This window comes from Xyrauchen texanus, chromosome 26, assembly GCF_025860055.1.
Source record: "Xyrauchen texanus isolate HMW12.3.18 chromosome 26, RBS_HiC_50CHRs, whole genome shotgun sequence".
Lineage (NCBI taxonomy): Eukaryota > Metazoa > Chordata > Actinopteri > Cypriniformes > Catostomidae > Xyrauchen > Xyrauchen texanus.
In genome coordinates this window covers 30,542,490-30,560,571 of record NC_068301.1, presented here as the reverse complement: position 1 = coordinate 30,560,571, position 18,082 = coordinate 30,542,490, and the positions used below count along the sequence as shown (strand labels likewise).

At 36.0% G+C, this 18,082-nt stretch overlaps 2 protein-coding genes across 2 annotated transcripts in view; one reads left to right on the top strand and one right to left on the bottom strand.

The window, feature by feature from the left end:
• Positions 1-1,158: 1,158 nt before the first annotated feature.
• Positions 1,159-4,377, top strand: LOC127619666 (tumor necrosis factor-like). Its single transcript, XM_052092621.1, has 4 exons — positions 1,159-1,335; positions 2,274-2,301; positions 2,413-2,484; positions 3,845-4,377. The coding sequence occupies exons 1-4, from the start codon at positions 1,159-1,161 to the stop codon at positions 4,279-4,281; spliced, it is 714 nt and encodes a 237-aa protein (XP_051948581.1). The 3' UTR covers positions 4,282-4,377.
• Positions 4,378-8,621: 4,244 nt separating this feature from the next.
• Positions 8,622-18,082, bottom strand: part of LOC127619537 (gamma-aminobutyric acid type B receptor subunit 1-like) — a 139,514-nt gene continuing 130,053 nt past the window's right edge. The window contains exons 21-23 of the mRNA XM_052092386.1: positions 15,495-15,623; positions 14,608-14,751; positions 8,622-12,782 (exon numbers count right to left, since the gene is read on the bottom strand). Coding sequence (XP_051948346.1) covers positions 12,498-12,782; positions 14,608-14,751; positions 15,495-15,623 — 558 coding nt within the window. The 3' untranslated portion in view covers positions 8,622-12,497. The remainder of the gene's footprint in view (positions 12,783-14,607; positions 14,752-15,494; positions 15,624-18,082) is intronic.

The following is an 18,082-nucleotide window of genomic DNA, read 5'->3' as shown; positions in this document are numbered from 1 at the left end:
GATGTTTGAGATTCTTAATTTATAGTCATGTCAACAGTCAACAAAATATAAAGTTATTATAGACAAAATACATTTTTCGTTATGTTAAAATCCTACACTTGATTCATTTGAACATGATTTTGTAATTCACTTTAGATAAATCAAATTAATAAATTATTATCATCTTGATACAAAATGTGTACTTTACAAGAATCAAATAGAAATGTATTCTTTATATATATGTTAAATATATTTAACATTTATAATGTTTGACATTATTTATTTTTAGTCATGACAAAACAGTCAACATAATACTTCTTATAGGCAAAAAAACCAAGACATCTTTAAACTATTAGAATTTGGACACTGAAAGCCAAAACAGACAAAACATGTTGCAAGAGCTGCGTGGAAAGATCTTGCTGAAGATAAAAGGATGGAATATTTCTACTGATATCCCAGGTAAACACTTTGAAAGTTAAAATGACAAACGCTCAAGTTATCTTAGGACTCTAAATAATGCAATGATATAATCACACAACGAAAAGAGGAAATTGCTAAATTCACCTTTCATTTGTACAGCAGGAGATATTTTTAGGATTGAGTATGGAAAAACAGAACAGAGAGCAGAATTTAGAAGAAGAAAAACCCAGAGAAAACCCAGTATGAACTTTCTGAATATCTTTTATTAAAGGAGGAAAAGACACAGAGAAGGGTGAGATGCTGTGCAAACCCCATGACATATATCCATCTTTCAACCTGTCTGTCTGTCTTTGTATTTATATATATTTAGATGTATACATGATTTCACACTCAAAACCTCTTATAGTGAGGGCCTATTTTCCTTAGTGATTCTTATTCTGTTTAAGTGTTGGTGGGTGTTTGTGTGTGAGTGCATATGTATCTGATTGTAGTTTTCATGGTTTCCCCCTCTCACAGTTTTCTCCACTCTCATCTGACATCATTGGAGTTTCCCCTTGTTTTGCAGTAGCTGCCTGCTTTAAAAGAGCAAATCTCAATGAAGGGTCACTTACTGCGAACACAACAGTGACAATCAACCTACCAAAGCATTTGAGGAGACGTTACGAGATCTTTTACAAGTATCATCTGTCTAAAACTTGTATATTTTTTACATAGTTTAGCTTGAGCTTTTGGAGGACTACAAGACAAAGCACAGTAATAATGGGCCATGAGGATCAGACATTGTTAGAGCTTGAAGATTTGGATCTGCCCTTACCACAGGTGACAGAGTCAAAGAAAAAGCATGGCTCTTCAAAGTCAAGTACTTTGTATATGTGTGGGACCCTCCTGGCTGTGGCCCTTTGTGCTGCTGCTGCGGTCTGCTTTACATTTATCAAGGTAAGAATGCTGGTTCCTTATACACTTCATAATAAACGTTAAAGGGATAGTTCACCCAAAAATCTAAATTAAATATTCTGTCACCATTCACTTTCATTTTGTGTAATGATAGTAAATGGTGAATGAGAATAACATTCTGCCTAACATCTCCTTTTGTGTTCTATGGAAGAATGAATGTCATTCAGGTTTGAAACAATGGCTGTGTCTCGTTTGTAAGGCTGCATTCTACGTAGGATGCGTCCTTTGAAGGCTCCAGTATACTGAGTGTTCTCCTTTAAACAAGTCTTGTTTAAACGAAATGGTCTTCGTAGGACAAACGGAAACAGAACTTAACATGGTTGCTATGACAGCACGCCACTCTTTAACAAGCTCGAGCGCTTTGAGTGAGAAGGAAACTCTTTGGAAGGGAATGTATGAGGTAAAATTTAGGAGAGTTATAATGATGTAGAGAGAAAAGAAAATAGATTTTACAGGTGTACTTTTAGTCTAATACTTTATTTTAATTATATATTAATATAATTATGCATATTATATACTCTGCACCCATCTACTGAGGTACTTCAACTTGGGAATTAACATTACTTGCGTTTGAACATCATGTTTACGGGCAAATTGGCGTCATTTTGGGTTGTGAGTGCCCATGAAGGGTACATATCATGCATCCTCCGAATTCCCGTGAAAGAAAGTTGCATTCGGAGTGTCCTACACGCTTTTCTGAAACGAGACGACCTCCGGAGGACGCATCCTTCCAAACGAGACACAGTCATTGTGTTAAGTAAATAATGTCTTAATGTAATTTTTTGGGGTGACCTATCCCTTTAAGGAAGTTATTTAATTTAAATCTCTACAATGACCACTGCATTTCAGACACATATTTGTTTATTAGCAGTACAAGATGAGCTGTGTAAATGATATCTGATTGTCTGCTCTCTTTCTAGTCACCGGACAAGCAGGATGGCGAAAACTGTGAGTTCAGACCCTTAGTTTCAGATCCTCATTGCTTCTCTAAAAATAATTAATTTGGTTATGTGTGGAAAAAGTCATCTAACTCAAGTCATCTTTACCTTTCTCCATCAGATCTTAGACATGCATTGAGATCGTCTCAACGTCAAGGCACTATCACTGCAAAGACTGCCATCCACCTAATCGGTAAGCTTGATTTCAAACATTTTATGAATTAATAATTTGTGGAAAAAACAACGAAAGTACAGCACTAAATACTAAAAGGATCTTACAGACCATGTGTGGTCAGTTCATTAATGTTACCATTGTTAAGGGCTTATAAAGTGGCTCATTAAGGACTAATAAGCCATTTACAAATGCTTTATAAATCATTGAAATGTGGTTATAACAACATAAATAAAAAGGGCAACTTTCATGAAAAACCAAAAAGTGAGCATTTTAACTTACATGTTATAAATGCTTAATAAATACAATTACTCATACTTCTATTAATCAATAACATAAAATGCCCTAATTCCTGATTTACTTCAAATGAATGTTCCTTTGTTAAGGGTTTATAATGGGTTAATTCATTACTTAGAAGTGATTTACAATGCATTGATAAGCGGTTATAACAACAGGAATAAAAAAGCAACTTTCATACAAACCAAATAGTGAGTATTTTAACATACATGTTATAAATACACTTATTCATACTTATATTAATAATCAAAAACACAAAATGCCCCTTTTAATGATGTATGTCACAAAGCAGCAAGAATATAGTGAGATTAAAAGGAGGGATCATGTAATTTTGCTCCAGTCTGCTTTGTGTTTATTCATTACTGAAATGTCTTGGCACATTGATGTCAAAAGAATAGTGCTACTCTAAGTGGTGACACAATTTACCAAGTCCTAGTTACCTAAGTCCTCTGCAAAAACACGTTTCAGGTCTTCATGCTTCATCATCGCAGTATATATAATATAATAAAGGCTAATGACCATTAACTCATATTGATCTTTATGTACATAGGTTACTAATGTTGAATAAGTGTTATTAAGCATTTATAACATGGGAGGTAAATTGGCTCACTATTTGACAAGTATTGCATGACAGTTAAACTTTTCATTTATATTGCTATAGTGGTACATCAATGATTAATTAATTAACCCTTCAATAAACTCTTAAAGTTAACATTACTGCAAAGTGTTACCATAAATACATTTTTCGTAGACATTTTTGCATTTATTACTTCTGGTCCTAAAGTGATTTTTAGTGGATGCAAAGACAGTTCCTCTCAAGTTCGCACAGGTGTCCACTTGGTGGTCCACTTTAATATTTTGAATCATTCAAAATGATCTAATGCAATGGCACTCGTACATTTAAAAGTGTGACTTGTGTGTCCAAATACCTATGTCTTCATTTAAAATACAATTTATTTTGAATGATTTGGTTGTGTATTCAAAAGTTCATAATACCTGGTAGAATACATGTCTGATTTTTGTTTCACTTCTACAATGGAGATCAGACATTCACCTAGAACTTATTATTTGGATTCGTTTCTAGGTGCACACAGCAACACTGGAAAGCCTAATCTGCAGTGGAAAGACAACCAGGACCAGGCTTTCTCTGCAGGTGGCCTGAAAGTAGTGAATAATGAGATCATCATTCCTCATGATGGCTTATACTTCGTCTATAGTCAAGTGTTTTTCAACATCCAGTGCAAGTATGATCCTGACCCTGAGGACCAAATTGTGCATTTGAGCCACACAGTTTTGCGCTATTCTGACTCGTATGGAAGCTACAAAGCACTTTTCAGCGCTGTCCGATCTGTCTGTGTCCAGATGCCTGACAGTGACGATCTGTTGTACAACACAATATATCTTGGTGCTGCATTTCGTTTGAAGAGCAATGACCGTTTAAACACTACAATGAAGGAAGATCTCTTACCCCACATCGAAACTGAGCATGGCAAGACCTACTTTGGCGCTTTTGCAATATGAACTGTGAAACCAAACTTGAGGAAAGGTTAAAGCATACTAAAGAAATGGCAACCTATGGGGAGGATAGCAATGGGGATATTAATGTCAACAACACAAGAAATGAAGGGTGTTCCTATTGGGGAAAAAACAGAGAAAACCAGCGAAGAATTTGCTGGTTTTACCTGGATTAAGAGACGTACACTGTAAAAAATGTCAGTAATATTAACAGTAAAATATTGTAAAAATGCTACAGAAATTAAATGTTAATTTATTAACAAATATCAACTGTAAAATATACAGTAAAATGTTTTAATATATTTTAAAAGTCAATACAGTAGTTTTTACAATAAAATTATGTAAAAATTAAATTATTTAAATGTAAAAAGTAAGATTTTCCTGTATAATTAATGGTAAAAAGAACAAGAGAGTACATGTACTTTTTTACAGTCAACTATTGTTAAAATTATAGTAAAAAACAGTAATCGGCATTCCCACAATTCCCTGCGTGACCCATTACGTTTCACAATATTTTATGGGAATAGTTATGTTTTCATCATATTTTTAATATCAGTTATGTACACTGGGGTGTTCTGTGTTATATTTGATGTAGTTTAGTTAAAGTTTACTGCATTATTTAAATCTCATATGTGTTACCATGATGGTGTTTAGTGTTTGTGAGTGACACTGAGCAGTGTCTCTATGTTTACTGGTCATTGCTCCTGGAAGAGACACTACTGTACTACCTTCATGTCATCATGTGTTCTTCAGTAATTACTATGTAATTAACAAATACCTTTTAAAGTAAACAACAGATTTTTACAGTTTAAGAAGGCATGTTTATGAATATTTTTTACTGTAAATTTAACAGAATTTTAAATTGTTTTTTACAGTGCCAGTGTTTAAATTACAACAGTTTAAACTGTAAAATGTACAGGTTGTTCTGTAAAGTGGTTTACATTTAACTGTATTTTTTTTACATAATTATGCTGGCAACCACAGCTGCCAGATTTTTTTTGAACTTTTCAGTCTAGTAAGTTATTAATAACTATATGTGATTAGAATTAGTAGTAAGGCTGCCGTATGTCTATGAATTATGGATTGATGGAATTTATATAATGAACTTGAAATAATCTCAATATTTATTTTATATATTTATTTAATGTATTTATGTATTTATTGAATGTCATATCAAACCACTATGCACTGCTACTGTAATGAAACTGCACTTTCATTTGAAAACAATTGAATTAAATCTTGATGCTCAGTTTACAATAAGTTTTCACTGCAAATCCCACCTTTTTAAAAAACAAAAATTGTAATAAATCTGCTCATTGTAATATATATATATATATTAGTACAAAGGAACTTTAAAACTAAGGTATTTGGTGGTTATATCTTGAATTTAACAATTCAAAAATGCAGCTGAGGTGTCACATAACAGTCCTGGATCACTTCATGTCCAAGTTCAGGGGTTTTCAGACTGGAATGCAAAACATTTTATATAGAGAAAAAAATATAATAATTACAAACTGTAATTTGTGGGCTGTAAAAGTTAACAAGTTGACTAAATTAATTTCCCTTATTGTGATTGGCTGATTGTAATGAAACTGACACTCAAGTGACAAAAAGTTCACTTAAATAAAAATCAAAACAAAAAGAAAAATTTTGTTGTTTTTGTTTTTTTAATTGAAAGTGGGCATAAAGGGTACACTTACCTTTTTTTTGGAAACAGCTTGTTTTCATTATTGTCACATGCAGTATACAGTAATGAAAATAAATATTAGCTTTTATATTTTATAAAAGGGGTCCTTTGGAGGAGGATCATCATATCAGGGGGTCCTTGGGATCAAAAAATTAAAAATCCCTGCCGGAGATAAAAATGGCCAACGATTAGTTTCCAGGAGTGTTGGTCATTCATGTTTTTGATACGTTACAGACATTGAATCAGAATTAATTATGATCATTTCTGATGTAAAGTAATGGCCAGCATCATCCAATCACTGCCAACCATGTTAAAATAAAATTAAACATTATAAATTCTGAAACTACATACTGATTATCATTGTCCCGTCTGCCAAACATCATCTGCAGCCTGAAAATAACTTTAAATAGGAAATTTGGAGTGAATGCACTTAGCTGCATAGAAAGATATAGGATGCTCCCTTGCTCCCTATTTAGTGAATGACTTAAACTCCAGTATTCTGTCTGTCTGTACTGGTCTCAGAACAGTTTGAAATGCACCTTATTTTCATCCTAACTCCATATAAAGCCTCTGAAAGCAACGTTATCCAGCTTTCGCACAGTGAATATATAATATTTTAAGGAAAAGTAGTCTATAGTCCACATACATGGTCATCGTGTTTAACAGCATAAACAAAAAATGGGGTATTGGATGAAACTAGAGACTCAAATCTTTGGTCTCAAACAGGTTTCAATGTAAAAACTTAATTAGGTTTCTTAACAGATGTAGTTTTGTTGGCGTTTTTACCAAATATCAACTCATCCGCAATTGCCGCCCTGCTGTTTTGTCACATGACTCTTTATATTTGAACCATTTACTGACAGCACAAAGTCTCCTGAACCAAGAGCAGTCAGTTTAAATGAAATGTAATTATGTGCTGTGTATTGAGAAGCCAAAATACAACATCCACGCATGTGGACGCGGGGTCCTACGAGGATAAGTCAGTTAGTTGTTGGTTGATTTCACCTATAAGCACTGTGGTTTTGTGGTTCTTTCAAAACATTTCTGTGTTTGTTTGTGTGGCCGTCCAGTCAGACAAAGCCACATTGGTTAGACCAATGAACTGAGTTTCTGTATGTTTTCTGGAATCTGTTTGATTATTTTTACAATAACGTTTGGTGACGTTAGCTGTGCAGGAATTACACACTTTAGCAAAAATACCACACACACACAAATAAGGTTGCATTCATTCCTCTGATAGAGTGTGGTTTCTGTGTAGGGGAAACTCGCCTACAGGCACCACCATGCCCCTTATATAACCTGGGCTTTTTTGTGGTTACATTGTCATAAATGATCTAAAGTAGGGAGGAAAATCAGTGGGTAAAAGGAGATGTTATGCAGAATGGTACAGCCTCAGTCGCTATTAATATTAATTACACATTTTTTCCACATAATGAAAGTGAATGTTGACTGAGGCAAACATTTTGCCAAACATCTCCAACTGTGTACAAGTAAACATTACTCTGTGTCTGAGAGACACGACTAAGATGAGTAAAAATGGACAGGTAAAAAAGTAACCCAAATTTAAGAATGTAGAAATCAATATTTTTCTTTTAACACACACACACACACACACACACACACACACACACACACACACACACACACACACACACACACACACACACACACACACACACACACACACACACACACACACGAAGACTAAGATGAAGTTTAAAAAAATTATTGTAGCAAAAAAATGGTCTTTATTTCACCACCGACACCAGTTCAATTGTGTTTACAGAATCTATCATAGTACAAATACAAATATATTTTTAATACCACATACGAATACCTTTGACTGAATATACTTCATACTTTATGTGCAAGAGAATACATTTATCATGTACATTTAGCATTTACACAATCAACAATTGTGCATATCATTGCATTAACATCACTATGGTTATTTCGCACCACCATTTGACAGTAAAATCTTATTACAGTATTCCATGGTGGTGTTTGTATTTGTGTTTATAACACCCACAGGAAGTCATCTTATATCAGCTTTTCTGTTAATCACCAGAGCACCATTGAATCAATCACAAGTGCTTATAACACATAAAATCTGACATCATAGTGTACTTCAATCTCTATGTTCAGAATGTAATACTAGCATACTGCTTACTGAATACTGCACAGTATACAACATTTGTTTAAAAATGTGATGTCTGACAATATGTTAAGAAAAAGTTGAAAATTGTGGCAAAATAAGGTCAAGTCGAGTGTTCTGCATTTTGTGATACAGAACTCTGCACAGTAGGCCTACTATGCATATTATGCAATGTATACATACTACACACTGCAGAAATTATCAGAGTAATATGGTAGTATGCTATTCCAAACATAGCCTGTTTATTTCGTTTCGGAGAACCAGTAGTTACTTTACAATATTATGAGGTAATAATCACTTCCCTAAAATAATGAGCAGTGAGCTAATGTCACAAGCACTTATGAATAGACAAATGATACTTTCAAGGTGCCTGGGGTATTTTCTGTACATCCTGTCACTAAAAATGAGAGGCAGTATTTGACATTGCAATGAACAAAATGAGTCGGGTAAGAGTCCAACAGTCCATCTGAAACAGAGAAGCAAAAAACAAGACCCCCACATGGCAAGACTATGTATGTGAACTTGTGAACTTGTGGAATTACTTGCATTTCTGTATACATTTGTCTTAAAATCTGGTTTGATCTTCATCTAAGTTACAATAATAAACAAACTAATAAACTAACTAACTGTTTTAAATAATAACACATGGTGGCCTGGGTAGCTCAGTGAGTAAAGACGCTGACTACCACCCCTGGAGTTGCGAGTTCGAATCCAGGGTGTGCTGAGTGACTCAGCCATGTCTCCGTAGCAACCAAATTGGCCCGGTTGCTAGGGGGTAATCTCCTCGTGGTCATGATTAGTGGTTATTACTCTCAATGGGGTATACAGTTAAGATAATTCTTCTTTAAATGGAGACGATTTAGTACTGTGACTACTCTCCCTAGAAGTAGCCGTTCAGCCAAAATGACTCAAAGGGCACACCTAAAATAGCATCCCTACAGGATAATATCAGGGTGGCTGTGTGTCAGCTGTAGCTCAGTAGATGATGGGTGATGCAGCAGGACAATGACCCAAAACATCAAAGTAAATCCTCAGCAGAATGGCTTTAAAAAAGAAAATCCACCTGATGGAGTGACTCAGTCAAAGCAAAGACATTAACCCAATAGAGATGCTGTGGAATGACCTCAAGAGAGCCGTTCACACCAGATACAAGAAAATGGCTGAGCTGAAGCAGTTCTGTAAGGAAGAATGTTCCAAAATTCCTCCTGAACATTGTGCAGGTCTAATTCTATATATATATATATATAGTATCTATATTTCATAATAATTTATATAATAAAATAAAATATATAGTATATAAAATGTTTTAATACTGTCATCATTTACTCACCCTCATATTGTTCCAAACCCTAATCACTTTATTTCTTCCATCTGTTGAACACAAAATGAGATGTTAAACAGAATATTAGCCTCAGTCACTTCTCACTTTCATTGTGTCAGAGAAAAAAATGCAATTAAAGTGAATGTGACTGAGGCTATATCATACTGCCTAATATCTCATTTTATGTTCCATAGAAGAAAGATATACATGGTTCAAAAAACACGAGGGTGAGTAAATTATGACATAATTTCTAATTTCAGGAGAACAATCCCTTTCAGAAGGTCAAACTAAAATTGAACACAGTCATCCAGAGGAAGTTGGCATTACAGTTAAGGAGGTTGAGAACTGTACTTTAAAGTTTTGTTTTTTAAGTAATCAAACCTTTGCAACAAAAGGAAATGTTGAGTGATGACTAAATAAAACAGCTGATGTGAGTGTGAATATATGTGTGTTAATTAAGTATTTTTCAAATACCTTGGTCATTGCACCCAACAAATAGCTGCCCGATACACTTTTAATGGTATTTGCATTGCAAAGTATCAGATATCCTTGAAGTGTCGCATCCAATAGCAGCTGCCACTCAGAAGCAAACTGAATTGTGATGCTGTGAGATTGAATCTAAAGCTTGCAGCTACAGAAAGGATCTAATAAAAACAAAAGCCCTCAAAATCTGTGATGAAATAAAGAGCCTCTGTGCAAAGACTTCAAAAAGCTTCAAGAGCTCAGTGACTGTTAATATGTTATCACAGCATGCTCTGGGAGAAAAAAAGCTGCCTATAGCCAAACCAATATACGAAAGTAGCCAAGGGGTTAGATTTGAACCCACAAGAGCGATCCATGAGCTATCACCATTATGACCTTGAGCAAGCCACTTACCACAGATTGCACCAGTGGGACTGTCCCTGTAACTTAACATGGTGACAAACTGTTTCCCCTGTGGGAATAAACAAACCATACTGTCATCTGTATGTAAGGGAGATTTATGTTTATGAGATCATGAGGTTGCAAAATGTGTATTATCCATATGATAATGAGGATATACATAAAAGAAAGAAAATAGTATTTCCTGTAACAAGTTCAATTTGTAGAGCATGAGGCCAGCAACGGCAAGGTCATGGCTTTGATATCCAGGGAACATTCAAATGGATAAAATGTAAACTTTGAATGCACTGCAAGTAGCACTGGATAAAAGCACTAACCAAAAAATATTATTAAAGTAAAAAAGTCCTAGATGTTATCAAAAATACCACACCGACTCAAAGGCAACCATGCTATAGAACGCAACAGTGACCACCGGCTTTTCAATTGCCTTGATTCCAGAAGTATTTTTCTAGTAGCATATACCATCAATTAACAACCTCAGAGCTCATGGTCTGTCTTTAAAGGTTTATATGTTGCCATTAACAATCAATTCCCCTATGGAGAAAATGAATGGGAGTTTTACCAGGACCAGACTGTTTACAATATTGCACAATATTTTATGGTTGCACATGATATCACAGGATCATTGCACCATGATTGATACTGCACCAACTGTGCAAGAGTGTGAATTTGCAGTCAATCTCTCTTGCCGCTGCACATCGTTTTTGTCCAGTACAGGGCTTTGCAGAAGCACTTCTGATCACAAGAAGAAACACCAGTTTCTGAGTTTGCGATTATTTCAACAAACTACTACATCATTTATTGAACTGTAGGAAATATTGAAAATAACTAAATAAAAGATATTGATTAAAGGATCTTAGGTATCTATGAAATACGGGAAAAGGGATTGCAATGAAATATGAATGAAATATAATCTAAAAAACCACGGTGGGATCATTTAGGAGCTTTTCACACAGGACACGCTTTTGTGTTTAACACCAGCGGATGTTTATTTGACATGGTGACTTGAGATTGATCACACTTTCAATTTGCCAACAGTATGTCGAAATTTCTGCTGCTGAAATCGGTCTTTGCTTACTTAAATTCAAACTACTGCCCCCAGTCAAAGACTGTTTAGCCCAAGCTAAATGGACCACTTGTATTAAAGTAAATGTGAGAAACCGGAACACCAATATGGCAGATGTAGAAAAGTAAGCCCCGCCCTATGGGTAAAAGTGTCAATCATCTTAGATACAGACATCACCAGTCACTCAACTAAAAATGCACATTAGCTGGACCAGCCTTAAAAATCTTTTTTTTTGCATGATCTATGCTAAAGAAGCACATTTTATGATACCATTGTGGTCAGATTTAACTGCTGATTTGAAACATGTTTTTGATTGTAATCTTGATCAACTGTTTTAGAGATTTTGGTCTTTCCCCATTCAAGTAGATTAGTGCTGAACTTTTATGTTGCTTGTATAGATGGCCGCTGAGTGGACTGACTTGCCTTGAAAGTCAGTCCACTGGAATTCCAGTGCTGGTCTAGGCTGGTTTATGCTGGTTAGTGCTGTTTTGGTTCTGGTTTAGCTGGTGGACCAGCATAGCCATGCTTTTCACCAGCTAAACCTTGATGGTGATGCTTATTTACCAGCATGGTCTTCTGATGAATCTAGTTAAGCTGGTTTAAAAGCCTGGTGGGGACACCAGCACACCAGGATTCAATGCGGGGGACCAGCACACAAAACTCAAAATAAGCTGGTGGCCATCAATGCTGGTCTTTTCAGCAGCGTACAACAGCATATCCTGTGTGAATGGCCCCTTTGTGTAATCCACTATTAACCAAGATACTTCTGTAAGGATGTGTTTTTAGCAAGTCATTCTTCATACACAATTTTCAGAGGCAAAAACAGCTGAGGATTAGTCATTTGAACAATGTAGTGTTATCACGGCATGTGTGGCTTTCAAATATGGTGACAAATCTATGATTCAATCAACACCAGATTCTCAAGACTCCTTGTCAATAAAACCACATGTGAAGCATGTAGGAAACAAAAGAAAGAAAGAAACAAAGAAACAAAAGTAGTCTGTTGGGTGGAAATAGGGAACTTGGATGGCAACTCAAGGTAGCTTCTCCACTTTTTACTTTGCCATAGTCCTACTTGAATTTCCACTTTGTGTCTCCTCTGTGTCTGGGCTCACTTATAGAGGAGCTGCAGTCGGCTGGGGTTACAATTGTTGCGGTTGATCTTGCTGTCATGCTGGTAAAGGTTGGAGGAGTTAGAGAAGGTGGGAGGGAGGGAGTGGTTATCTGAAGCAGGAAGGGGGTAACCTGGTGGAGGAAGGAGAGATTTGGGATCGTTCTGAGAAGTTGGGAGAGGAGGAGAGCTGTGGTTCTTATTGGAGGAGGACGGGCGTCTCCGGGAGCGGAGGGCTTGTCTCTCTGACAGCTGATTTCTAAGCTCTGAAACACGCTCCTCTTTCTGTTGGTGAGAGAAAACGAAACAACTTGCAAAACTAGATTTTGACACATTCTGAATAAAATGTGAATGGTGCTTGCTCATGCAAATGTCACTGCGGGACAATTCCAGCATAATGGGCAGGACATTTACTGTCAAAACGAGAAATGTAATTTGTCAGAGAAAGTACTAGTTTCTCAAACAATTTGTATGTAAAATTCTAAAATCCTGCAAACAGAATCCAGACTATTAAAAGTTTTTCCCCATTTTTCTTGGCCTCTTAAACATTACTAACGTGACAACACTGAGATGCAGTGACTTCATAAATGCGTCACTTATGAATTCAAAAAGTTGTGCTGTTTATCTATTTCTTAGACATTTCCTTGTCTTTCTGGAAACTGTTTACTGGTAGCATAAATTGAAAATAAAGTGCCCTTTGACCCCTCTTTTGAAACCATGAACATAATTGGGTAGTAATGGACTACATGTAATCTGGATTATGTACTCAGATTACAAATATTCAATACTTGGTAAATCATTGGTCAAAAATTTGTTAACATTAGTTTACATGAATATGACAGGGCAGAGGGCAGGTTGTGATTTTCACACCCGGCCCCTTATCAGGCTAATCTGGGCAGCTGTCCGTCATATGTGTGTGTTTGTGTCTTTTGGTTTAAGTTTTTCATTAAACTATTATTTATATTGTCAAGCCGGTTCTCGCCTCCTCCTTTCCATTGAACTGCTTTACAATGAACTAACAATGAACAATAGGTTTACTGCATTAATCTTGGATAATGAATTTCAGCATATAGCAATGCATTTTTACATCAAATGTTGTATATGTTAACATTAGTTAATGCACTATGAACTAACAAGAAACTAACAATGAACAATTGTATTTTTATTTACTAACATTAACAAAGATTAATAAATGCTGTAAAATATATACATTTTTCATGATACCAAATGCATTAATTAATGTAAACGAATGGAAACTTCAATGAAGTATGTGAAATATGCACAGAAATGGTGCACACCTCATTGAATAAGCAATACAATTTCGGTAACACTTTACAAAAATGTTAATGTTTAGAAATGGAACCTTATTGCAAAGTCTTACTCTTTAATACAGTAACAAAAAGGCATAAATAAACAATTTAAACAGGGTTTTAGCTTTGCTAAAAACTTGGTATTGTTAACATTTCCATGGAATGTCCCTGCCACAATGCATGGGTGTTTGCAAAGGCATTTCAGTGCGGCTGCTAAGTTGTTTTGAGTGGTTGTTAGCGTATTGCTACAGTATGTGGTTTCTAGGGTGTTCTGGGTGGTTGCCAGGGCTCTGGCAGGTGGTTGCTTACTGGCTCATGTCAAAAGAGCACACTCAAAAGTCTTCATGATATTCTGGTCCCTATATATTTTCAGGGTTAGAGAAGGGGCGAGGACTAAATCACAAATATCAACAAAGGTTCATTTATATAGAAAAACAACAAAGTCAAAGTTCCCTGAAGGGTGAGAAAACTCAAAAGACTCAAAACAAAGCAGACTCTTGTGGCAGGATCCAGACAGATATGGCTCGGGTTTCTCCATTTTAGTGCGATCGCTTAGAAGTGTAAAAGCATCTTTCTACAACAAGCTGCCTTATTTGAAGTATCATGAAGGAAGGTGAGGGATTTGTTCTAAACGAGTGGTATGAGCTATAGATTCTGTTTGGGACTAAACATACTGAAAATATCTAGCAGGTTTGAAAACCACTGAGAAAAGGAAAATGTAAGTAAACGCAACCATCTGCCATCGTTTCAGACATCCCAAACGTACAGTAGCGTTTAAGAAATTGAAAGTGTCACGGTACCTCCTGGATGATCTTCTGCAGCTCTTTGTTCTCTCTCTCCAGCTGGCGAGACTTCTCTTCATCATTGTTGTTGGTGGATGAGCCGGTCTTCATGGTTTCCTGCTGGTCTGACTGCCACTCGCCACGGGTGATAAGCCTCCGCATCTATAGAAAAACACATAAACACACACACCACATTGAGTTTACCAGTACAGAAAGCATAATTTAATACCTGATACAAAATAAGATACATGTTTGGAATGGAATACTAATTGATGGAATATATACATTTTCTAGTCACATCTCCTATCTATTTGAATGGGTAACAACTGATTACTAATGCGCATATGCATTCTCGAGTAAGCTGACAGATGAGGTCTCTATCAACAAGGTGACTAGCTCTTTTAACTGTAAGACGGAACTTCTAAAATATTTGGCATTATAATTTCTCCCATTCGTCTCATGCTTATAATGTCTCTATTCAATCTGCATACTGTGTACAGCATACATGTTGCATACAGCAATGGTACAAACACACCTGAACATATACTGTACATACAGAAAAGAATGATGGCTTCCTGTGTGAATATAACTGCTCTTATTGGGTGTTAGGTTAGGTAAGGGTTTAGACATGAAAGAGGCAGAGTTTCTTCTTCTCTTTTTCCAGTAGAGCATCATATTCCCCTGAGACATCTAATAACAGCTTTACCCTCCAATGACACTGTTTATAGCACATCTCCATAGCATTACCATTCAGCACGCTATAAAATTTCATGGACAGGCCATTACCAGAGATGCATATGTCACAAATTAACTTTGATCACTCCTTCTACAATTAATATTAATCACTGTAATACTTTTAACATTAGCATGCATTCTTGTATTGATATAATTATTATCTGCATTACCTTGGGGACGAAGAGCACAACTAGAGTGATGTAGACGGAGAAGATGATGGCCAGCGAGGCAAACGCGAATGAGGCATCCTGCTTAGACGACAGAATCATCGTGACGGGAGCGGTAATCATGCACAACACCTGAAAGAGAGAGAAAGAAACACATTTGTAGGGATGAAAAACGTAATGAATATGAGTACTATTTAAAATTCCATTACAGTAAAGATTCTTTTATCACATTTGTAGAAGAACTAATACTAAAATTACCTGTGTACTAAAAAATATCACCAAAAACTTTGAAGAGTCTTGGCCCATTCAGACATTCCATCAATGTAATTCTATGGGATTTTGAGTGATACCAATAGTCAGATCAGTTAGAAAAGATATAGCACACTAAAGGCCCCGAAATACTTCATACGAAATTGAATGAAAGGGTGTGATGTCATTTAGGACTAAATCTGTCCAAAACTACCGTGGTTTTGAGTTAGTTTCGGTGGTTCGTAACTGCTTGTCTGGGCGTACTTTTAGGAAAAACTCTTACCAGCTGCTAAACCTTCTCACTGCCATTGGTCCACATCATCGGCAGGAGTGACCTGGATTTCCACCTAATTTGAGGCCGGCAAGATCAGTCACCATGAACACATCGGCGTGCAGTTATTAGTGAGCTGGTGCAAATTTAGCTACATCTGTTTGATTATTCATGTACAGATATTTCCAAGAACATGTCATGTGATTTTTTTTTTCCAGTATAATTAGTCTTCAAAAATAATCAAATCTACTCAAATACTCTCAAGTGCCCATTCACTCATTTGCAATCTGCAGTGAAAGCCATTCACACATCTGCACACAGAAAGGTATGCCTATAATCATTCTTTTGTCGGTATTCTGCCCATTAACACTCTTTAATAAACCGCAGTTGTATCAGTGTCATCATAAATTACAATAACAGAAGGTTACTGGCACATATTATTGCTGCGTATAGAATGTTAGTGCATTAGTGTCATAAATTCAGATTGTAAACCAGACAAATTAATTACACATTATCTACTGCATATATATTACTTTAAATCATCATCTATTGGCTAAAAAGCCTTTAAAAAGTATTTTACTGATCTCATGTGAATTTTACTGTTAGAATCAGGCATAAAGTCATTGATAGCACATTTTAATGTCAGATTATTTAAGGTTTTACTGAGCGCCCTCATATTTAAATATACTTCTAAACCCCTCCCACAGCGGTGTGGCGGGTGTCTGAATGTTTGTAACCGTTGCTCAACTGTTTCAAACTTATTTTTGCCTCTGAACGAAGGAAGAACTTCACCGGAAGAATAACTGGGCCTTTAGTCAGAACAGTCTCAGAAGGTCTGTAACAAGTTTGGTGGATGTAGCCTGAAAGCTGTAGGAGGAGTAACATCTTTTAATTTTGGTCTGTCTAAAAAACCCTAATCAGCTTAAAGTGTAGAACAGTATGTTGGCTTTTTCAAAACCAACTTAAGGATTTTTTTCAAATAAGTTTCCTCAATGCTACCCCCATCTGCCATTGGTCAATTAAACATTTAGTCCTGCCCCAAACTCACGACAATGTTGCTGCGTTACGCTTGTCACATTAACAGAAGAATAACAAAAGAGTGGAGCAAAACCATTATTTTCCAGCATTTTTTAATTATCTCAAATAAGAACCAATTTTCGGTTACCAAACCTACACATGTACCTTATAAAAACACAAGAAAGTAAGAGTAAAACAGACAATGAGTGAAAGAAAAAGCAGAAACTAAGACAGGCAGAGGCGTGAATCAATAAATATTGATCAACAGTAAGACATCTCTCTCAGTCAAGACCAGAAAAGATTCATCTAGACTACCAAAAAGAAAGCATAGCCTGACATCAACTGAGGTTATATTTTCTTTGCAGGGTCATTTATTATTTGGACAAGGTAAAAAGTGCAACACAGTCTTTCTAAATCAATGCAGTCTACTGCTGAGCTATCAGTGTGTGGCCTGTGGCCGGCACCCAGCCATAACGATGAAACTATCTGCACAGTTTTAACCCAAAATGCTCAGCTGTGCCAGTATGCACTGTGCTGACAAATATAGGTAGGCAATAAGTTAATAGCACCATAGTTTACTGCTCCATTAGATGCACTTTGGAGGCAATTAACCTCAAAAAATGGCAAGTTCCTGGTGGAAAACATTGGCCAAAACAGTTAATTTCGGACACTGAATGAACTTTGTAAAAAAAATATTTTAATGCATCCTATATCGAAGTTCTTTGCATGCTGCTTTGGGTCCCAAATAAGCCCTCAGAATGACAATTAAATTAATCTTATCAATTTCCTGTGAACAGGTGGGCACTTATCATCTGTCTTATTGTCTGCGAGCAGCTGAAATTCTATAAAATGATAGAGTCAGTAATGGCATGGCAGATGGCATCGGAAATCACTTCTTTAACAGAATGGGCGTTCGCTGAGGACTGGGATTCGGCCTGTGATGGAAATAAGACCGAAAGAAAAAGATAAAAATGCAAAATATGGCCCCTTGCTGATCTGAAATCTCTTCCTCAATTTGAGATTAAATTAGGTTCAGTGTAAAATGGATAATCCA

What these genes read in the sequence shown, in the direction of transcription:
- LOC127619666 (XM_052092621.1), top strand. Translation starts at nt 1,159, where the DNA reads ATGGGCCATGAGGATCAGACATTGTTAGAGCTTGAAGATTTGGATCTG. An exon ending in TCTGCTTTACATTTATCAAG is followed by an intron (nt 1,336 to 2,273) that starts GTAAGAATGCTG and finishes CTCTCTTTCTAG; the next exon opens with TCACCGGACAAGCAGGATGG. An exon ending in GACTGCCATCCACCTAATCG is followed by an intron (nt 2,485 to 3,844) that starts GTAAGCTTGATT and finishes ATTCGTTTCTAG; the next exon opens with GTGCACACAGCAACACTGGA.